Raw genomic sequence first — 24,680 nt, forward strand, 5'->3', positions numbered from 1 at the left:
GAATAATCTCTTCCCTGCCAATTCTTACACCTCTTATTTCTTCTTCTTCCCCATGCTTTTGTCCATGACTTCCAGTTAGTTTATTTTAAACAGTAAGAGTTGCAGGCTGCCTTATTTTGTTCCTGATCTTTAAAGGAATGAATCAAACATTTCTCTAGAGTATAATAACCATGGTAAGGAAATCTTCCATTCCTAGTTTGCTAAGAGTTTTACAAAAATGATAAATGTTAAAGTCAAATACTTTCCCTGCATCTGTGGAGATGAATATATGATTTTCTTCCTTTATTCTATTATTTTGACTTACAATGATAGATTTGCTAGAGTGAAGTCCCTGCATTCCAAGATAAGCTCTACTTGATCATGATATATATTTTTAAATACATTATTGGATTTGGTTAGCTGATGCTTTGAGATTTTTACATCTATGTTTATAAATGAAATAGGTCTACAATTTTCTTGTTTTCAGTTCTTCATATGTTTTGCTCTTTCTTGCTTTGGGATATTTGCACACACTTTCATCCTTTGCCTGAAACACTTCTCTCTCCCAAACTACCACCCCCCCACCCCCAGCACACACCCCACCTGGTTAGTTCCTACTTACTCTTTACCCTTCACATTACTGCTTTAAATATCTTCTCTTCCCAGACCTCTCCTTCTGACTATACAATTTATTCCTTCTGTGTTTCCCAGTAGCATTTTATATTTCCTCTGTTAATAGCAAAGTGGGAATGCTATAAAAATTATTAAATAATATATTTTCTTGTTCTAGGTCTATGCTCCCTTCCTCAGTTGCATGACTAGCACTTTTTTTTTTTTAATGTACTTCACTGAGGCATTATTTACCAAGGTAGTTTTGAATAAACATTTCCCATAGACTTAGACTTCACTTCTTTCATGGAAATGCAGTTTTACAGCTATTGGTATGTAACTGTCTCTTCTAGACTTCACTGCCCAGTGTGGTGGGCACCAGCCAGATGTGGCTGTCGAGCACTTGTGGGTAGTCTGAACTGAACTGAAATTTAAGTATAAAATATGTACTGGATTTTGAAGACTTAGTATGATTTTTATAAAATAATGTGAAATATCTCATTCACAATTTTATATTGATTACATGTTGAAATGGTAATGTTTTGGATATATTGGTTTAAATAAAATACATTATTAACATCAATCCCACCTGTTTGTTTTTTTTATGAAGCTATTAGAAAATTTAAAATTACACAGGACAGTGCTCTTCTGAGCTGTGGCCTAGTGAAAGGAGAACAGACCATAAAGAAAGATAAACATGGATTTAAAGCCTACCTCCTTCATTTATGAGTTCTGTGGACTTGGCAAGTTCCTTAAAATACCAACTTTGTAAGGAAATTGTGGGGTTTGCATTAAATTAAAATAATATGTGTACAATACTTGACACCTGGTAAGTAACTATCTAATGCTTGTTTCATTATCTTTCCCTAAGGACAGGGAAAGTAGCTCTCACATCATAGCGTCCAGTGTATATGATTGCGTTTGTGTTGGATGAAGTTCATGCTGAAATTAGAAGTTATTAGAATAGTTTACAAATTCATAATACTTTGTTGTATGACCCCCAAGACCCAGCATTATAATGAATCCATATGTTAAGAAAGAAAGACAATTATTTCATAATTTTATTCATTCACTTTTTCTATGCTTTAATAAATTTTTTGCATAGGTAAATACATTTAGTTCGAGCTGTAAGACAACATGGCAACAGACAAGAAATAGTCGTTCTGAAGCTTTTCCAAGTAACTATATTGAGGAAACTCTTGACTAAATGTTACCTTCAGAAATACCCAAACCCCTTCTACTCATACCTAAAACAATCTGTGTAACCTTCAACTTTCAATAAAATCATTTTATAGTATAGTTATCTTGAAAATCTTCTTATACTCTTTAAAGCATTACTTCAAAAACAGAAAATTCTACCAAATAAATAGCCAATGTTATTGCACCTGAGCTTAAGAATTTAAAATTGTTTCCATTAGTTCAATCATTAATTTCTAAAGTAAATCAATACAATCTGGTGGCATAACTACTTTTTTTATTTTAATATATGATGTAAAGATAATTTCTAATATTGGGCACCTGGTTACAAAACTTTCTCCAAACTCAGAAGAAAGTAAGGCTATTGTAACACAGTGAGCTCTCAGGTATCTAAGCTAATCAAGGGGCCATTAAGGCAGGTGACTCAAGTAGGAACCTAGCTTGTCTGGGAACCATGGTCTTGCCCCTGACTCCTGAGATCCTTGGGGTCTTAAGAGGCAGGGCTCCTCAAGCAGCCCCTTCTCAAGGACCTTAACTACACGCTCTCCTATCAGCCCTTCTCACTGTTCAGGCCATGCTGACATGAAGGTACCAACCTCTGGACAGGGGCCACAGCCCACACAAGCCCTGTAGCAACAGTATGGCACCTGATGGATAGGACATTTGGTTAAGGGGAAATAAAGGCGCTTTTAGGAGGGACCTCTAAGGACCAAGGTGATGAGAGCTTTACTCTGTAAGATGTTACAATGACAAAAGAATATTAAAATCTAAGGCTGCACAAGGCATTGTAAACAGCAGTGATCTTTCTTAGAAATGTTAGAATCCAGTTGCACAAATATAATCTAGGATTAGAATAAAAGTACCTGAGAAGTTATCTTTCTCTAGGCAACAAAGTAGTGTTGTTTCTATTTAGCAAAAGTTCGTCTATGCCTAAGATCATTTCTATCTTTATAAAAAAAAAAAAAGTAGATTTTGACAAAATGGTCGACAAAAGAATTATGGGTTTTAATGTGATAATATCAATTTATTACTAATTTTGGTCTTCCCACTAGTTTGCTCTATAAAAATGATGAGTTTCTCAGTAGTAGGTACAATAGCTTTTAAAGAGAACTTGGGCAGAATAATTAAAATAGAAACCATAAATAACCAGAAGGCAAATGAAGCAAAATTGTCTAGTGTGATATTTATCCTAATTTGTATCAATATTCTTCCATAAATTTTTAGATTGTTAAAGTAAAATTATTTTAATCTAAGCATTTTATGAACCATTACAAAAGATTCCAACCTTAAAAATTATGAAAGATTTCAAGATCTCATTGATACAGTTAGAAATGTTGGCTATTATCCTACTGGTCAACTTGGGTCTGTACTTTCTGGGCCTCTTTGGGCCAAGAATAACAATCAGGTAGAATCTGGTCATAATCAGCACTGTACATCTGACAGCGGACAAACGCTTCTTTGTTTTGTGGTTCAGGATAAACCGTGGCTGTGTTTTCTTGGTATGCATCTTTGACAATCTAGATATAGAAAAAGAATATTATTGTAATGAATAGAAGTGAGTGTGAACCCCATGCCAGTAGAAGCTTTATTCATTTCAAAAAATTATAATTTATATCTTATTTCCAGACAAAAAATAAGTATTATAATAAAAGCACACAAAACTAATAAAGATATAAAATGAAAATACAATTATAAACCATATAAAAAAAGAGAGGGGAGGGAAATGATACCAGCAGCTAAGGAAAGTGTGACTAGTGGAGGTTTATTCATGTACGATCACAGCAGGATTTCTCAGAGAAGACGGTGTGGACATGACCTGACTGATAATTAACTTCAACTAAGAATAGTCCCGCTAAGCTTGAACCTTGAATTTTCAAGACTCCCTATTCTGACCACAGCCTCCCACAAAATCTCTTCCTTTATCCCAGGTCTCTGGACCTAGCTCCCCTAACCAGCTGGACTCCGCAGCCCGGGCCAGTGCTCCTTGCCTGTGTCACAGAAGCTGTCACCTCCACGTCTGTGTTACTGGCACAACTAGAGTCCCTTGTCTGGGGACCCCTCAGCGCTGGCTTTCTCCCTCCATGGCTGTCCATCCTAGAACCATGAGTGAGTTTTCCGTGGTGTCCAACTTTTCCTAACCTGCATGTTAAACTTTTGTCTCTTTTTAAAAAACTTTCTCATGGTTCCCAAAAGGCGATTCCAAACCTTCCCTGTCTTCATCTTAAAGTCTCCATTTGATTCTCATTACTCTACTGAGAAAATTCCAACCACTCAGAGAAAACAATTTTAGTTTCCCTTCTCACCAACTCAAACTGTCTCCTTCGTATCCTCATACATCCTCTCTTCCCCTAGTTTCTTTGAAAAAAATGGATTCTTCTTATCAAAGTCAATCACTCCATATGTGCTATTTCTTTTATACCAGTTCTATAAAACAATCACTGAGGAGCTATTTATATGACTGACTTATTTGGGTAAATCTGATTTTGAAGAATATTAGAATGATTAAGTATCTCTTCTCAATGTAAAATTATGCATTTATGAACATTTATGGTTACAAATACTGTGTATTATAAAGAAATGTCGATGAAAAAGCAAGAAACAAAAGTATGTATACACCATAATTATAATAATGTTAGAAAATAAAGCAAACAAAAAAATTCAATGCAAAAATAATAATAATGCTTATATTAGAAAAGTAGAATATTTGTTATTTTCCTTTTCTCTCTTTTCCTAAGTGCCCTTAATGTGGTATTATTACTTTTTAAACAGCTTTATTGATGTATAATTCACACAAAATTCAACAATTTTAAGAGTACAATTAAATTTATTTTTGTAAATTTATTGAGTTGTGAGACCATTACCACATTCAGTTTTAGAACATTTTCATCACCCCAAAAAGATCTATTGTGCCTGTTTACAATGGCTATATTAACTTTATAATAAAACATATTGTTTCACTACTGACATAGACTATGTGGAAATTCATCTCCTCTTTCTGCTCCCAGGCATATAACAGTAATGATCTTTGAAATCTTTATTCTCACCTTGTCAATGCAAAATTCCCTCCAAGAGTGGCCTATATTTTATTGCTTTCCCAATTCTCCCTGACTTCTCTTGCACCTCTTGAAATTGTTTTTGTAATCTGATAACTTTCTCAGTACTAAATAAAAGTCTTCATCTGTTTTTCTCCCCAGGATTTGGTTCTGTTGATCACAACTTCCACTCTCAGCCTGAAATCCTCTCTTCTCTAATTTCTGACACGCTGCTCATCTCTGAGTCTCTTCTTAAAATCCGGACCACTTCTCTTCATAACTGGCTTCTTTTTCTCTCTCTTCCAGACAGAGTAATACACTATATTCTATCCTCAGTTTTCTTTCCTTGCTATACTTGCTGTCTTGGCAACCCCAACCACTCCTAGAGCTTTGCCTGTTACCCCAGATCTGCAAATGACTCCCAGATCTTTATGCCCAGCCTCTCTTTAAGTTTCAGTCATTTCCATCTACTTGCTATATTTGTACATTTGATGTGCCGTTGATACCTCAAATTTGCAGTCTATTTATATTGTTTTCCTCCCTGAAGTTGGTTCTTAATTTCCCAACTTCTGTCTCTGCACTCAGTATTCTTCCATTATTCTACGTGTAATATCTGAATCTTTCTGTACTCCCTCTGATGTCTCCTGATTTCTTACTTTTTCCTCTAATCATATTCTCCTTTTCATTTAAATCTTCACAATGAATTAAAATGATATTCTGCTGTTCAGTACATTAATAGCTCAAACTAGTCACAAGCTAGTAGATACATACGAGGAGAAAATACGCGCATATTCTTTCATAAATAAATAACCAAGCAGATTATTATCTTAAGTTTTTGAAGGATTACTTTTTTTGAAGAATATACATTCAATCAGCAAGACAAATAATGATATATGAATCTTAAATAATGTTGTTTAGGTAAGCTTGCTAATAGCTTAAACTAGTAGTTTTCAACCAGCAGCAGTGTGGCCCCCAAGGAGACACTTGGCAACATCTGGGAACATTTTTGGTTGTCACAATTGCGTGGATGCTACTGACATCTGGTGGGCAGAGGCCAGGAATGCTGCTAAACATTGCACAATACCCAGGACAGCCCTCACGACAGTTAACTAGCCAAATGCCCAATGTGCTGAGGCAGAGAAACCCCAGTTTAAACAGATAACCACTTTTATGGGCTGAGTTGTGTCACCCCCAAATTCATATGTTGAAGCCTTAACCTCTAGTACCTCAGAATGTGACTGTGTATGGAGATAGGGCCTTTAAAGACAGAATTAAGTTAAACTGAGGCCCTTAAGGTAGGCCCTAAGCTAATCTGACTGGCGTCCTTACAAGCAGGGGAATGTGGACACGTGAGGATGTGCACACACAGAGAAGGCCACGTGCGGACACAGCAAGAAGGCAGCCATCTGCAGCCAGGCACAGAGGCCTCGGGCCTCAGCAAACCCAACCTGCTGACATCTTGATCTTGGGCTTCTAGCCTCCAGAACTGTTAGAAAATAAATTTCTGTTGTTGAAGCCACCTAGTCTGTGGTATTTAGTTATGCCAGCCCAAGAAAACTAATACAATCACACTGCACAAAAGTCGATTTCTCTCTCAGTTTAGTTACAGAAAATGTCCCTGCCTTTAGGTTCTTCTTGGCTAACTCCTCACAAGCCACCCAACAGCTTTTGAGTTCTTGGCCCTCATTGTTTTGCCTTTTGCCCAGTGGTGTCATTGTGATCTCAGTCATTTAAGATGCCATACATCACAGAGACAGAGACACAGACAAGGAAGGTGGTTCAAGGTGTAAATGTCACTACCATATCTGCAATATTTTGGCAGTTATCACAAGCGCAATATGGAAAAGAATAACTTAAAAAGGCAAATGGGAGGAACCTGGCTGAAAGGAAACCCTAATGCATTATTTAAAAAGAATTATTGGGAAATGAATGATTCAGCCCAATTCTTCCATTCCTCTGTAAGGACCTAATGTAGCTCCTGAGCTCTATTGAGTCACTGTGCCTCATTTCTCTGACTTCTGACATAGTAAGTTGATATATATATACAAATACACATTCCAAGGAAGCAGATTTTTAATATATAAAAATGCATCTTTACCAAGAGAAGGAAGGAACAATAATGAAGCTTGAACAAGAGTAGTTTTACCTTTTCTGCAATTTTCAGAGAAACATCTCTAATGGTGTTCAAAGGAGGATAAAGCCGACCCTCTTCCAAGTGTTTATCTGACACTTGCTGAGCTATAACCTTAAAAAAAAAGAAAGGAAAAAAATGTTTATACTTCACACCATACAATGTGGTGCTTATGCAGATAACTAAGTGAATGGTCACATATAATGGTCATGTGTAGAAACCAATCCCGTTAATGTGATCATCTAATTTCATCTTCTCTATCAAGTAAAAAACTGAGCCCAGAGAGGTGTGGTGATTGTTGGGATCATCACCCAATTGGTGAAAAATATGGGAAGAGAATCTAGGTGTCGTCTTGGTCCACTTTTTTTTCTATTGTACTGTGTACAATAGAAGTGCTATTGTACTTTTTCTATTGTACTTTCCAACTGATGCATTAGGGGAACAGGAGAAAAGTAAGAAAGGAAGGGGAGGATGACAGGAGCAATGGAAACGGACCCTGGGAGCACAGGGGGGCAGGTACCCCAGGCTGAGCACGCTTTACCCCAGCTGACTGTGCAGGAGGTAGCGCAGGAGGCTGAGAAAGCCAATTCAGAGTCACATTGTAAGTAGGATTTTAATTTTACACAGACTCTGGATTACCTGAATCACCTAACAAGTCTCAGCATCTGCTGTCACCAAACCTTTCCCTAGTTCTAAGTCAAGCAGTGTTAAATTGTTTATCGAGCCTGAGGCAGAGAGGTAGACTCAGCAACCTTAAAGTTCCCTCCAGCTCTAAGACTGGTTATGTTTCTAGGTGGGGTGGATCTGAATCAGCTTAGAGCTGGGCCTTTGTTTTAGAGAAATGTGGATGTAGAGAGGGTGTGATTCCAACATTTTGAATAATCAAAACATTTCTAAAAAAAAAAAAAACATTTCTTTTTCAGTATCTCATAATATCTTTTAGGTTTTTTCATCATGAACTTATTTCCATGATATTGTTTTGTTGCCATTGGCAAAATACATGCTTGACTCTGAAGCATAACACTACAGAGAGGTTAAAATAGTGTTCCTGTCCTTGGGAGATTTATAATTTAGTGAGATAACAGAGTATAGGAAGAAAAAGAGAACACTGAAAGAGAAGACAATCTGGGCTAAAGGTGAAATATGACTGTTAAGAAATGCAGAGGAAAGCAGTTATGGAAGGCTTCATAGTGTAGAGAGGTTTGAGTTTGGAATAAAAGGAAAATGAGGAGGTAGACAAACAGGAAAGTGCTGGGCATTCCAGACAGAAGACAGAGTCAGACCAAAGGCAGAGATGTCTGAGCTGGACTCAGTGAGCCCAAGCGTCCAGACCTGGGGTCGGGGGCAGAGGGGCTGGGTAGAGAAATAAGGATTGGAGTGTTGTCAATGCCAAAGAAGGAGTTTGGGTTAAATCCCATAGGTGACTGAGGACTTCTGACCAAGAACATTAAGGCAGAGGGGCAGTAGGGGAAGAGAAAAGGAGGCAAAATTATTAGTGTAACTTGTTTAATATTACCTTACATATTGTACAAAATATTATGACATATAATTGCAGAGTATTGATCACAATTTGACAACAAACTCATCAATTTCTTGCCTTTGTAACAGGATGTTGAATAAAACTTTCCGTTTGCCCAGAATTGGTGACCAGGGCCCCAAACTTTAGGACAAAGAAACACTAAATGTTCTACATTATCAGGAAGCCACCAAACAAGTGGGGCTTCCCGTCTTTCTTAGAGCCTATGAGATGGTGGAATTACCCTGCCACCCCCACAATCACAGATACCCCTTCCCAGAAGGCTGAGACGGGGAGAGATGGGGAAAGTGGCTGGAGTACACAGTGGCTTTTTCTTCCCCTCTTCTTGTTGCATGCCACCCCTTCTTGAAGGCTGAAGGTGTCTTCAAGAGGGAGAGATTGGCATTCTGTTGCTTACATAGCCGAGCAGTTACAGATACGCATACTTAAATAGAAGAGAAGACAATGCGAAAGGGAGAGCCAGGCGGAAGGAGTAGCTCTGAGCAGTCTGCATTCCCATTAGTGGATCTGGTATGGACACATGAGTTTCCAAGGTCAAGTGGCCACTGCAGAGCAGGCCCCTGCAGCCCAGGACACTTGAAGAAGGATAATAAGGCTAAGCTAAAGCCAGACCTCCCACGTCAGGGTGCTCTGAACTCTGACATATGTGTCCCATAAGGGAGCCAGATTTGGACCCTGCCACAGAGGCCTGATGACCTAAAATAGTGAAGAGTTAATAAAAGGGTTGTTTGTTCTTTTCCGTACCCTTCCTATCTCCAACACATTTGAAGAAGTAGGCCTTAACGGGGCAGGTTTTTGAGAGGTTTTTCAGAGACTCACCACACACTTTTTCCCAAATTCTTCAAAGTGCTAGCGTCAGAAGAAGAGTAAAAGAGAAGATGGTGTCTCTAATGACGTTGTGACCAATTTCAAATAATCTTTCTCCCTTTCATTCTGACAATGTTATGGCAGCTGGATTTTCAGTTATCCAGTGACTTAAGGGAATCAAAGCTTCCTCCAGAATCTGTTGTCCAGGGTGATTATCTCAAGTGTCCTCTGGGCGGATAGCAGAAAGGGGTGGAGCAGGGATGAGAGGACACCAGCATGTGACTCAGGAGGAGTGTGGTGAGGACAGGTGGCCAAGGTTTGTCTCTCAGGTGTGAGCAGGATGTGAGCAGTCTGCTGTCAGGCCGCACCACAGACCACGCAGGGCCAGGAGGGCTGCCCCAGGAGGCACTGTGCACTCTCCTCCGAGGTCCAGAAGACTGTCCACAGCTCCAGGAAAGCCAAAAATCTCTTCATGATATAAAACCATCCAGAAACATTCTATGGGATTGGTGCCAAGCCAAGATTTCTAATTCCATACGAGATCTAACTAGTACTTTTGACAATAATCCCAACGGTTAAATTTGGGATTGCCAGATAAAAAAATTCACCTAGATCTCCAACATGTTCCTTTTGTTGACTACAAAATATTATCTAGACAAGAAGGGACTTTCTTCTTTTTTGGGCCCTCTGGCAGTGAATATCTGTGGTGTTACATTTATTCTTCTCGCAAAGATATATGACTAGTTCTATTCAATTCAACTCCACAAGTATTTACTAAGTTTCTGCTTTGTGTTTAGCATGGTGCTAGGTGCTACTAGAGTTTTGAAAGAAGTATATGGAAAACTCTCTGTCTTTAAAGAAGATTATATATAATTACACAAGAAACAATCTTTTAAAATATGACGCTCTCAAGAGCAAAATACAATTAGAAATAAAATTAAATGTCGAGGTCTTTAATTAAGACAACTTTGACTAAGGAGAAAGATCAATATGAGCCAGCCAGACTTGTCACAAAGAGCCAAGGATGAAGTGGGACTTCAGCAGTACAGGACGGGACTGAAGGACAGGCTTACCTAGGTGGAGAATAACGCTCAGGCTTTCCAGGCAGCATAAGAGATAAAGCAGTTACACAAGTGCACATATGAATGGTGTGTTTGAAGGCTGTGGAATGAGGGAGCTTCTAAGCTGTGGTGCCTGTTTGGAAAGGGGCGTCACTAATAGCAATGTGAATGTCGAGAGTGAGAAAAGATGATTAAGTATGGTGTTAAGCAAGTTGTGTTTAAGGATGCAGCAGGGCATTTCTGGGGAATCATCCAGCAGGTAACTGGAGATTTATTTGGTAAAAGATGAATATAGAAATACCCAGGTTTGGCCACTATTAGAACGAAGATAGTAGAAATGAACGAATGGACGAGATCTTTGAAAGGATAAGAAAAAGAGAAGAAAAAAGTAGGGAAAAAAATGAATGCTAGAATAAAAGCTCTTAGTTAAAAGGGAGATGAAAAGGATACAAAGAAAACAATGAATGGGACATAATTGCGATGGTATAAAAACAGGAATGCTGTGTTGAAGCCTAAGAGAAACACAGTAGAAAGACAAAAAGATGTAGCAAGACAGATCACTAGTTATGATAAGAATAACACCGCTGACACCACCACATTTCATTTTCTTCTTCAAAGTTTTTTGGTCCTGATTATTACCTTTCTTGGATGGTAAATGGAAAATATTTTTAATGAAATTTGTCACTAGAGGGTGCTAGAGTTATTTAGAAAAAAAACCCACTGGCTACTTTGAGCATATATACGATGACAATATGCCTATTCTAAAAAACAATGCTTACATTTTCCTTAATGCAAAAACAACTTTCAAATGTTCTCTTGGTAATCAGACACCCACTTACATTTCACAAGATTTCTGGAGTTAAAGAAAACCAGAGATGTCAGCTGTCACATTGTTAACGCAGTGAAAAGGACAGAAGCAGAATACTGTGGCTTCTGGGCATCTGTTCCACAGAATGAGGCCAGGCGCTAACCAATGGGATTATGCTCCTTTAGACCACATCAATAACATAAGAATCTTTGTCTACACTCTTAAGATTCTTTTTCATAATGGGAAAAATAGCATGTTTGCAGCATAAAAATATTTGATTATTAGTCAAGTTCTATTTGGCTCAGTTCAGCTGTAATGTTGTACAGTGGTTTAATTTTAAGAGGAGAAATTCATGCAAGTTTTTCATTCACAAATTGCATCCTGTTCAAATCTGAAAACATGACATAAACCAGATGAACATTCTGATTATCAAAACCTCATGATTTTACAAATACATGCCCAATCACTGTGTCATCCTGCTGAGGCTAGGGGAGACAAGGAGAACTGATAGGAACATGAATCACATGGTATTTCTTGCACCATGAGTAATAAAGTCCTTTGTCTCTGACCTAAGAGTTTCATGTCTTCTGCCAGTACCTATGAAATTGTGGCTAACTTGTTAGCTTGAAAGTAAGGTATGAACTAATATTCGTCAGGTGCTGTGCAGGTGGGAGGGGGGTGGTGGGGATGGGTAAACCCACAGCTAATGGGTTGGACCACACTGTATGGGGGAAGGGCAAGCTTGTAGTTCTGGCTTGGGCAAGGCAAAGGTATTACATATAACCAAAATGTTTGTACCCCCATAATATTCTGAAATCAAAAAATAAATAAATAAATAAATAAATAAATAAAATTGGGGGGGAAAAAAAAGAAAGTAGGGTAAAATTTTAGATCTTTCACCGTTCATGACAGTATGAGATTCCCCAGTGGGCCTGCTCTGTGACATTCTGAAAATCTTTCCTGAAGGCCCAGACTAGAGCTCACTTCTCCTGTCCTTTTAAGGATTTTATAAACACCTAATTCCCTATTTTAATTACTGCTTAAATACTAGGTGATTTCTGTTTTCTGCACTGAATGCTGAATGATAAATACTTTCATTCTACCATATTAGACTTTACTTTTAAACCTTCAAAATGCCATTATTTAGGAAGGTTCTAAATGAGAAAATATTCACCACTTAATCATCATTTAGAAACAATATTTTTAGTCATCTCACTACTGTCACACTTGATCAGAAGTGTAAAGATTAAAAAGGGTTCCTTTTAAGAAATCAAAACACAGAACCTTTTACTAGTGACTCAATATAAATGTTCTACCTACGCCTTATTCTCCATTGGGAAAGATAACTCTCTTCTTCCAACTTTACTTCGTCTAGACAGTGAGCTGAGATGCTAGATAAATAAAACATTAGACAACACAGGCTGAGCACACTTGGTATTTTATAGCCTTGGCAAACTCAGAGGATTTTACAATACCTCAGCAGTGGTGAGAAAAATCTTATCTGTGATGTGCCTCAATCCACATGCCACAACACCGAGAGCAACTCCAGGGAACACATAGGAATTATTGCCTTGGCCAGGATATAGGGTCCGTCCATCTGGAAGAGTGACTGGATCAAAAGGACTGCCACTGGCAAAAATTCCATGTCCCTACAACATAGACACATACAACTAATTATAAAAAGAAGCAGAATATTTTAAAAAATATATATCATAACAGAACTACCCCATAGGCTAAATAATGAATACTTGGAAAGAAGCCTAACTTTTCATTAACTTCCTAGTAAGTCTGGGTAAGCTTTTGTGATGCTGGGCAACAAGTGCTAGAATGGGTGCTTATTACTGCTCTTTATCTTACTCTTCACTCCCAGGAGATGTGTACGAAGTACAAGACACCCTAAGACCATCACTCTATGCTCTGCATTGGTCCAACCCATAGGCTCATCAACCATTTCTGTGTAGACTTCCAATTATAGACTTCTGAAGATAAAAATGACAAGTTAATATTGAAGTATTGGAAATAATGACACTTTAGGTCGGGGTTTAGGGATCGACACATTTATAATACAAAGTAACAACTGGAACAAATTTTATATACAGAAATGTTGTAAAGAGTTATATGGAAAAATCACATATGAAACTCATTAGCACAAGTGGAATTAGCAAATAGGAGGAAGATTAAGCTATCAATAATTGTCTTCATTTTTCCTATTATTAATACCTTGTCATAATTATTTTGAGAAATCTCATGTACTAATATCATATGCTTCAAGAAGGCATTAACTTAGGGCCCACTGGGTGCTACATTCCATACTGCTAATCAAAAGAATAGCATTTGTCTGGTCTGTGAGGGTGAGAGCGGAGATACAATTGAGAGTATTCAGGCTTCCAGGTAGAAGTAGGAAATACTCAACAAATAAAGCAACATAATCTAACAAATCTATTTAAAAAGTCAAATCCCCAGAGCATCGTTTAAATGATAACAGGATGGGTTATAACTTTCATACCTCCTATCTCATTACCTCATATTTCATACTTCAGTCTAGATCATGATATTCATAATATAAACTTAATATTCATTTTTAACATGTCATTAATACATGTGTTGCTTCTTTTAAAAGTTGTGTAACATAAAATTCAACCTTCTTCAGGATATAAGAAGATGAAAATAGATGAGAGGGAAAACAAATTCTCATATAGGTGTTTATAAGACACATGTTTTGCACAGAATTAGGTTTTGTTTTCAGATAAGTCTGATACTGTAAGCTCTGTTTAGCAGATAAAACATTTCATTACAAACAACTTTCTAATGTAACTAAATTATTATTTTATATATATATAGATTTTTAAAAATTATATTTGAGAAAGGAGCCTGCAACATTATATATCTCCCTCCCTTCCTATATTTCTATAATCACCATATTTTAAGGAGAAATGGCATTAAATAAATGATAGTACTGTAGCTAACTAAACATTCTCATATATATGAATTGTTAATATGGAGAAGGAAATCTTCCCATACCATTTTTAGATTGTATTTTCAAGGTTCAATAATCTTTTTGTATACTGCATTTTAACCTTTCCTAACTATCTTTCACCTATGCCTGCAGCAGCAGCAACTCACATCCGGCAACAGGTAGACCTTTTCTTGTGCTGTAATCATTTGGCCCAAACTAGTGTTTAAATTTTCAGCTTCAAAATGACTTTCAATGTTTTATGTACAACAACATAGGACACTAGGCAAGATCATAAGAAAAAGTTGAGGCCATTTATACCAGACACATTCAAATTTTGAAACAACTTCATCAGTTTGGCTAATTTTCTTTATGTTTGCTGCAGATGAGTCTTTAAACTCTTGAGGCCCATTGAGATATACTAAGACAAAATAATTAATTAAACACTTGTTTATGATGTGCCTACCATGTGTAAAAGTATCATGTCAAATTTTTGCTCAAAGGACTTTGTATCTTCCCTTTAAGGATTCAAGGACTACTGAATAATGTGAGGCACATTCCTCAATCTAGAGGTGAGATAAAAATTAAAATTAGTGAGGATATTGAAGGCATCCCCAAACAAGAGAGAGAAACAATGGAGTGGCTCCCTGCCAAAAAAGCATTCATTCTAACAATGAGCATTTAAGGATATACTATTAAAGTGGAGCCATCAAGTTCAAATTGTACAGAGTGAGACAACTTTGTGTCGTGTTTACCTTCTCTGGTTCATTTTGGATTTATTTTTGAAATAAAAGTTTTAGATAGACGTGAGTCAACCTCTATTTTGTTGGAATGATATTTCCAAGTCTTTGAAGGGAAAAAATGCTCTTGCTAACATGTCAGTCAAATATATATTAGTACGAGAATAGTATAAAATAAACCACAGTTTTTGAAACAGTAAGTATTGAAGCATTGAGGACTCCTATCCCAACTTGGCTGGATGTCAAGATAGCTGCCCAAATGCTCCACCCATGACATCAAAATCCAAACCCAGGATTTAGCAAAGCAAAAATAAGGCTGTGGTTTTATACTGTATGCTTCAATGTCTGGGAGTAGCTAGTTAAATGCCATTTCAATAAGCATCTAGAACCAAGCTTCTTCCTTTCTATTTAACGTTTATGTTCAAATCTTAGATACTTCCAAATCACCTGAGGCAAATGATCACTAAAACGTTACAAAGTTTATTTTATTTTATTGAAGAAGATTTGTACAACAACCTAGAAAAGGAAATAGTTCTTATCTCTCTGACCTGTACACTTTTCTTACAATCTTGTTGTATAATTTTTAAAGGTTAAATGGTAAGAAACTTAGAAATCCTGGGCCTCCCTATAATAAATCAAAATTTGATTATTAAAATATTATTTACACTTTTGGTTTACCTTAGTTATTTTATAGCACTGCTCTGCAGAACATTCTGCTTTGCTAGTTGGATTGCTCAAAGCAAAAATAATAGGCCGTTCGTTGAAGGTAGCCATATCTTTGAGAATTTGTTCTGAGAATGCACCACCAATTGCAGCAACACCTAATGACGAAATCAGAAACTGGTGATTAGGGTTATCATTGGTTAATTCATCTAAGAAGCCCATCCTCCAAAATGATGATATATGTCAGATAATTTTCTAATAGACCCTCAAAAAATACTGTATGGAATATTTGTGATTAACATATAGTGACAAAAATAAGTAAGTTTGTTAATGCCAATAATTTTAGGATTACAAATCTACAAGTACCTGTAAAAAAAATTTAAAGATAACATGTGATTCATAATATACTGAAAGTTAGTAGCCAATCACTTGGAATTCTGCTTATAGGCATTTGTAACAGGAAATTAAAATGTGTCCAACATATATACTCTCTCTATAAGCAATTTTATGAGTATATTTAAGTCTGTCAGGCTACAAAGCAATTATGTAATTATGGATTTTTTTCATTTTGGGGGGGATTTTTTTTTTTTTAAGAGATATCCAGGCTGCAGTGCAGTGGCACAATTATACCTCACTACAGCCTCAAAGTTCTGGGCTCAAGCAATCCTCCTGCTTCAGCCTCCGAGTAGCTGGGACTACAGGTGCATGCTAACATGCCTGGATCATTTTTTTCTTATTTTTTGTAGAGATGAGGTCTTGCTATATTGCCCAGGCTGGTTTCAAACTCCTGCCCTCAAGTGATCCTCCTGCCTCAGCCTCCCCAAGTGCTGGGATTACAGGCATGTGCCACCATACCCAGCCATGTTTTCAAAACCAGTGCTAACACTTAAAACAATCATCTGATTCAATTGCAAAATTGAAGTATCACTCATTGCAAGAATTTTAACAGAAGAATAAAGCAATTAGCATACAGGAAATGAAAAATAGTAAGATTACTGATAGGACATATTTTGTAAAAATGATACTAAAAGTTTAGTAAAGTCCCTAGCGTGGAGTTAGTAGTTGTTTTCATTGTGGTTACCATCATTATTATCAATACTGTCATTTGTTTCACAAGAGCTTCCAGGAATGGAGTATGATACATAGTAAAGATAGGCGTTATATATGCACAAAGTAAAGGATAGTTTCATAAATTCCTTTGAGTTTTTTTAAACTGCTTTCAATCTGACCATATTACACATCTTACTGTGCACATGCAATGTGTAAGTACTGTGATGCATGCTATAAGGAATATAAAGATATGTGAGATGTGATCCCTGTCTTCTAGGAGGTTCTAAGCTAGTTCAGTGTCTCTCACCTCAGCACCACTGACATTCTGTGCTGGATAATTCTTTGTTGCCAGGGGCTGCCCTGTGCATTATAGGATATTTAGCAGCATCCCTGGCCTCTACCTGCTAGATGTCAGTAGTCTCTCTATCCTTCCCAACATTCCCCTCCCAGTGAAGACAACTAAAAATGTCTCCAGTCATTGCCAAATATTCCCTAGGGAGCAAATCTCTCCCATTTGAGAACTACTGTCTATCTTGAGTAACCAAGCCTGGAAAAGTGCTGAATATGCCAGGTATTAGGTGGCTGACAGAGTTAGCAGAGGGGTCAGGCACTTCAGCTGGGATCAGTAAGAGTAAGAAGTTAGGAATGAACATACAAATCTAGGTGTCTACAGGGTACTGTTGCTTGAGTGAATGTGTAGTTTTATTTGTGAATTCCAAGGGTTAGAATTTCAAAAAAGGTAAATTATGCCTCAAAAATCAGTAGTAAGAAAACCAATCAGGTCAAAATGAGGGTAGGAAAACAGGGGAGGGAGGAGAGAAAGTTTACCTATGAGGGCAGTTGGCTTTATTTCTTGAACAATGGCTTCTAGGTTCTTCATTTCTTCATGTTCATGGGCAAATACCTCTTTCTCTTGTGTTAGGGAAGCACGTCCCTAAGTAAAGCAAATAAGGAGAAATGAAAAATCTGCCACACGTGTATGGGTCAAAGAAATTTCACATATACATATATATATATAATATATATATAACCAGTATTTATGCTTAACATTTTTATGTACTATGTGTTATAGCTATTCTTAAAGTCTCTTTTCCAATTGCCAGAGTATTATTTCATTTATTCTTTCAACAAATATTTATGTGTCAGATAATTTTCTAGACAATAGAGATATAACAGTGAGGAAAACAAAGTCTTTCCTTCACTTATTTAATTAATTAATACTAAAAATCCTAATTCTACAGACACTTGTGAGAAACCAGCATTAACAAATGGTAATGCAAAATATGATTGAAATAACAATATTGTTTGCTACACAGTATTTGTGTTCTATAGCAGTGTTTCAGAATCTAGAGTTGGCTTTAGCTGCAGCACTGCCAATTTCTGTGCCACTGAGTAAGAATGGAACTTGAAGCCATATTCATATCATTGTTTGTTAGATTTTCTGAGTAAGTATTAGCTTTTTATGTTTTTGTTTTTAATGTTTTGGTTATGAAAGTGCCATGTGTTATCTAGTAAACATTTAAATATAATATTCCAGCTACAAATTTTTAAGATTTGACTATATAAATCACCAGCTAACTTTATATGATACTTTATGACTTTCACATATTTCATTTGATCACCTCAACAATTCTAAAACGTAGGACAAGTATCAGTAGAGCCATTTTACATATGAGGAAACTGAGGTTCAGCGATATTAAGCAATTGCTCAAGGCAAGGGATTGTACTGGAATTCAGTCTTTCCAACATAGTACAGAACTACCCTGGAGAAAAAGCTTTACAAATGGTATGTCAGATTGTTTGCAAACTGTTAATCCTGAAGATGGTGTAATTTTTTTTTGCTTCAAAAAGTTATCATTTTCTGTTTTTTAAAGCAATACGTTGAATTATAGAAAATTATATATGAAACATATTAACCTTTTTGTGCTTATCTGTAAAGAAGGATAACAGGATTTTCTACCTCATCAGGTTGTTTGTGGGCTAAATGAAATGTAATATATGTAAAGCACTTAGGACCGGTTTTATAACAAGAGCTCAAGGCTAGTTGTTGTTGTAATTAAAATTATTGTGAAGAAAGAGAAAAAAATCATAATTCCAGCACTTATAAGTTTGGTCTATTTTCTTCTAGTCTGTTATAAATGCTATTTTTGTACCACTGTTTTCCATTATGAGCATGACATCAGATTGAATGGCTTTCTAAAACGAGAATTCACCATTAGTCATTTTTGAGTTGTATAAAGTTATTATCTTACCTTTTCTCCCTGTATATCAAAATATATTACATCTGAGATACTGTGAAAAGAATCTTATTTAATTCACTCAAAATCAAACTTGAAGCTTACTGTTTCATATTGACTTCAACAGAGAACACTAGTCACCACTAACATTAAGTTGAATATCTTAGTCCATATTCTTGTTCACCATGCTTATTTTAAAAAATTAGTCAAAAGAATCATATAATTTAGTTTCTTTCATGAAGAAGCATCAAATTGCTCAATAAATCTCATCTATTGTCATTGCCTTTTTAGAATTAGTCATCGGTCCAAGAGAATAGTTGATGTAAACCTAGATTGGGCAAGCAAACCCTGAATATTCTCAAACACCTCTTCTGTTGTGTTTATTAGACAAGGTTTTTTAAAACTGCATTTTAATAATTAAAAAATGTATGACAATACTGAAATCTTTACAATGCTCACAAAATGTGTAGTGGGGGACAGGGTGGCTCCTACCAGGTGCTCTCATCCTCACCTCTCTCTCTTAGCTTCACCGCTGGGAAATTTATCTCATTTACATATCTCATCAGAGATTAAGCATCATCCCAGCATGTAAAAAGTAGCTAAGCCTAATCATAATTTGTTAGTCACAAATAAGAAAACAGAAGTATTGAAGAGTCAAAGAATTATCCTCAAATATTTTGATAATCATCAGACTTTGATTTAGAGGAAGTAGATTAAATTGGTCCCAATTCCTTATCATCCCTTCCCTATCAATGTTCTTTGCCATGTAACTTTGCAGTTTCTTCCACAAAAGGCAGACTATACTTTCCTCTCCCTCGTCTTTGGACTTGAACATGTGTCTTGCTTTGTTCAATAAAATGTGGGCTGAAATGAGAGTGTGCCAGTTCCAGGCTAGGCCTTAAGAGAAACTGGTGTTTTTGCCTGCTCTCTTTGCCTTTGTTGCTTATTTTAGAAGTGTATGACCTGGTTGGCCAGCTAGTCCAAGGAAGATGAGAGCCTTGTGAAGCAGATGTGGACCTAACCTGCATCTGAGAGCCACCCAGCCAATATCATCAGAGCTGTCCCATCTGACCCAAAGATAAGTGGAAAATAAATAATTATATGTCACTGAAATTTTGTGGTTGTTGATAACATAGCTAAGAGTGATTTCAATTTTGATTACATATTCTACCTCTTTTTTTTTTTTTTTCACTCAATGTTGCACCCATCTGTTGCTTTGGGAAAAGGAAGTTCCTTTCTTTGAAATGATTTAATGAAAAGAATACTTTTGTAATCTATATGCCACCTCAATGCCCTTATTACTGCCTTCATTACTTAGCAAAAATAATTTTGCATTATTAAAAAGAAAACAGCAATTTTGGTCATGGATACGAATAAGAATTTGGAAACATCTGACAGTTATTGAGTTTTAACTATCTAAATCATTTCTAAACTATTTCTGGAAGTAGTACAAGCTCAAATTCATGACTATTTTGATTCTTACACAGTGAAACTTCCAGGAGAGGTACAAAATAAGGTTGTGCCTTGGGGAGGCATATTTCCTGGGAATAATAACTTTCAGCTTAAAGCATTCTAAGCAAAATATTACACAGTTTTGGTTTGTTACTCTTTCCCAGAAACACGTATATATAATTACAGATGTAAAAGCAAGAAACTAGACTAATATCTAGGTAAATACCACAGAACGCCACATTGCTTCTAGTGCGACTTTCCTTATTCTTGAGCTAAAAGGCTAAACTATATTCCCCAGACCTCTCTTGCAAGTAGAGTTTCTGTATTAAACATATTATTCACCAAGCTGATGTACCTTCACAGCACGTTAGAGGAGAAATGGGCATCATGAAGTGGAGGTCATGTGGGTGTTCTGGAAGCTTGTGGTGGTGGTGTTTTGGTTTTTCTCAGGTAGATATGGCAATCTCTAATGTCTAGTACACCACTAACAGGTGGGTGCTAAGTAATGGTGGTGGCAGCTACTATATCTGACAGCTTTCTTGTTCGTGGCTGAAACACTGATTCTCGAGTCAGCAGCAATAGCAGAGGCAAGAGGTCCCTTGCTAATGAGGATCTGTACTGCAAGAACTGCTCCTGAAAGCTCAGCATGAAGGCTACTTCAAAAGTTTAGAGATTTGCTTTTTGAGATGTTTTTACTGACAAGAGAACTTGTCTAATGTATGCTAGTTTCTCTAACACAGAAAAAAAGATCTCAGGATAATTATTCACCTACTCTAGATATAGTCATCTCAATGAAATATTATGAAACATTATGTAATAATCTTGAGGGGGGCTGAGAAAATGCATATCTGCAGAGAAGACTAAATGGATTGCAGGCTTTGTCTATTGGTCTTTTTGGCTTTCCACCTGACAAAATTTAAATATTTTGTAAATACAATTCACTAAATTATCTTAATATGTCATATTACTTTTATGTCCAAATATTGAAACACTTTTTCATGCTGTAGCAGAGAATTCTAATTGCTCATCAATATTCATTCTCTTTTTTAAACTTCTAATTTATTTATTTTCATTCTCTCCTTTCTAATAGTACTGTTTCCCAGTTTTAGCTGGCCCCATGGCTACCCAGGTGGAGACTGTATTTCTTAGCCTCCTTGCAGCTTGGACGAGCATGCAACTGCTTTCTGGCCAAAAAGATAGAATGGAAGTGATTTGTTGTGTCCCTAAAAAGGAATGAGGCACACTAGCCGAGTCCTCCCCACCCCTCAGCTGGCTGGAAGACGGTAATAACTGAAAAGCTTAGTAATAACTGAAAAGATGAGAGGCACATCCTAAGTCCCTGGTCTGCCCACCTCTACTATTAGGTAACAAAGAAAAACATTTTATCTTGTTTAACTTACCATATCTTTGGGTCTCCTTGTACAACAGTTTAACCTAAAACCCAATCCCTTCATTTTAGATATTGGAAAATAGCACAGGTAGACTTAGGAAAAAGACTTTGCCTTAACAAGCCCTTATGTTCTAGGAAAGCCAGTGATCAAACTATTAAGACCAAGAAAGTATCCACATACGCAATTTGTAAAGATTGGCAGTAATGTAAATTCTACCGTCTTTCTGTAGTTAATCATTCTTTTTTATTCCTAACCACATTCCTGGTTACTGCAACTTAATTCAATTTCTTTTTGTTCAACTTTGTACCACTGCCCTTAAATAATCTTTTGTATATTCAAAGCTAGATATTTAATCACAGTCTCTTCTTCTTTCCTAATTTGTTCTCATGGGCCCATTTTTCTTTCCTACAATTAACAAGGTGGCTCTACTCTGAACTCTCAGATGCTTTTGTCATCCTTTATATACCACAGAACCAAAAAAACTATACTCCGTCAGAAGAATAACTAATGTCAAATATGGCAAAGGATCTTGTTTTCAATGTTCTATTAATGTATTCCAATATCATGCTTTATTTTTAATGGAAGTAAAATATTATAATTAATCATTACCTTGTGGTTTACTTTGAAATACAAAGCAGAAAACCTACCAACATAATGATGAGAGAAAAAAACATTGATAAAACTTTTGGGATTATTAACAGAATAGTAATAGGAAATAGTAAAAAAGGCTTTATGAGGAAAATATGCAGTTTTTTTATTTTAAAAAATGCTTGGGCTCAACAAACAGTAAGATTCCACACAATCCATGGTAAAACAGCGTGGCCCACAGTTTGAAATAGAAGAATTAGTAGATCCCAGTAAAGACTTGCTGCAAGCAGCTAGGTAGGTATTCCCAGTCTGAGAAAATAACCAGTTCTTGGCCATTTAACTGCTGACAACAATATAACAATGAAAACATATCCAAACTGCTTCTGGTATATGCATATGATCTCTATAAAAATTTGCATGTAATCTCTATAAAAATAGAAGTATATTCCTTTTCATTAGACTGTCAAACCAAGAAGTAGACACCCACATGAGAAAATAAAAGTTGCATAAGAGTAAAAATCTTAGAGATGATTTTGTTAGCAGCTGAAATAACCAAATTCAATGTGGGTACAATGTGGGCCAGTAGCATGTAAATAAGAGAAGAATTTGCTTATATTGAATGTGAACCTACAAATCCATAATGCAAAGTGAATTTAAAAGATGTTCAATAATCTGAAAGTGACAGAGACATAATCCCTATTTTCTTAATGCAATGATTCAAAATATTTTTCTCAGTGCAGTGTCCCAGATTATGCAAAACAACAAATTCCAGAATTTTTAAATGTATTTTATAGGTTGTCCTCATCACTGTTGACTGTACTTAATGTATCAATAGTTTGTGATAAATTTTGTTGGCTAGGGACATAAATAACCAGTAGCAGCATGCATTCTAATAGCTAACAGCAAATAAATTTATATTATTTCTGCAAACTTTTCATGATATTCATAAAATTTAAAAAGGTCCACAATTAGACACAGAAAATGCCATCTATAAATGCTGGAGATAAAACATGGGACTAAGACTCAAGAGTGCAGAGTCCTAGGCTCTTCCACTCACTATGACTTTAGGCTAGTCCTTTGATACTTCTGGTGATCTTGGTTTCTCCATATATAAAATGGCTTGGATTGGTGATGATGGCCGTGCTGGTGAGAATGAACCAGCATTGTACTTTCCAAAGCTAAGTAAGCACCAGAGTCATCTGAGGAAAAACAGATTCCTGAGCTTCCAAAGCTAATTCAATCCCAGGGTGAGGTCCTGGTATTTTAAAAAAAAAAAAGCTTCCCAGGTGATTAGAAATGATTAGCCAGTCTTAAGAATCACTGTACTAAAAAAATCTATCATATCCCTACCAGATGCATTTTTAAAAGGTATGTGATACAGTTGCAAAAAAGTATGAAATGGTGAGTGTAAAGAAGGAAAGCTACAAAATAATATAAATTGGCAGTCACAGATTCCTAATACTTTTTTTGGCTGACAACCTGAGATATAAAAAATATTTAATGTAATTTAAACCTCCTAAATTGCCTAGAATGAGAAGCAAATCATAAAGAAGACATAAATATTGTATGAAAAGAAAAGATGTAGGTGTAATCATAAACATCTTACTTTATTCATCATAGTATACCCACTGGCAGCCCCTAGCCACTGAAGCTAGAACTTGGCCAGAAGAAATTCCATCTAGTAAAAAAACATAAATTACCCACAGGCTCACTCCCAAAGGCTTGATTCCTGGTGTGACTTACAAAAGCTGAGAGAATACTGAAAGAAGGCCAGGAATCATGAAATGGTAATACTAGCATTACTGAAGGGCTTTACTTGACAAAAACAGAAGACTCAAAAGACAAAAAAAAAAAAAAAAAAAAATCTCTCGAATATTTTCTCTACCATTTTCAAAGTTGATTTGATGATCTGGTTTAGATTAAAGAAACTATTGGAAGGCGACAACCTTTTCAAAATCCGGTAAAATTGAGGCAACTGCCTTTACCTTTGGACTTCTATATTCTAGACTAATGGCTCATTTTTCTCCTTTTTTTCAAAATCTATGGATAACTGGGAATTTCTTTGTTATATCATTTCTTGTGATTGTGATATCAATTTCCCCTACCCTCTTATTTTGTGCTGATTCTTTGCATAGGGTAGAAGAAAAACCAGATTGAATTACTACCTTTTTCAAAAGCACATACGTTGTGTTGGGAGTGGGCAGGAGAAAAGGTGGCCAAGATTGCCAAGATTTGGGGTTATCATTCCATAACGCAGGATAGGTATAAGTGAATTAGTTTTAGATTGTCAGTGATAAATATGTATTCCTTCCTGCACTCAGGCACTAGAAGAACTTTTCCACAAGAGCATATCTTGAATCAATGACTGCTTGGACTTCCTACCCCATTTTACTGGCCTGTTCTTGCTCTCATGTCAATAGTTTTTTGTTGTTGTTGTTGAATCCG

General features: G+C 36.3%; 1 protein-coding gene across 1 annotated transcript in view; it reads right to left on the reverse strand.

Annotated features, from left to right (window-relative positions):
• Positions 1-2,069: 2,069 nt before the first annotated feature.
• ME1 (malic enzyme 1) overlaps positions 2,070-24,680 on the reverse strand; it is a 168,760-nt gene continuing 146,149 nt past the window's right edge. Inside the window, exons 10-14 of the mRNA XM_069487911.1 lie at positions 17,396-17,501; positions 15,533-15,675; positions 12,637-12,810; positions 6,964-7,062; positions 2,070-3,302 (exon numbers count right to left, since the gene is read on the reverse strand). Coding sequence (XP_069344012.1) covers positions 3,132-3,302; positions 6,964-7,062; positions 12,637-12,810; positions 15,533-15,675; positions 17,396-17,501 — 693 coding nt within the window. The 3' untranslated portion in view covers positions 2,070-3,131. The remainder of the gene's footprint in view (positions 3,303-6,963; positions 7,063-12,636; positions 12,811-15,532; positions 15,676-17,395; positions 17,502-24,680) is intronic.

The sequence above is a fragment of the Eulemur rufifrons genome, chromosome 15 (genome assembly GCF_041146395.1).
Source record: "Eulemur rufifrons isolate Redbay chromosome 15, OSU_ERuf_1, whole genome shotgun sequence".
NCBI classification, from domain to species: domain Eukaryota; kingdom Metazoa; phylum Chordata; class Mammalia; order Primates; family Lemuridae; genus Eulemur; species Eulemur rufifrons.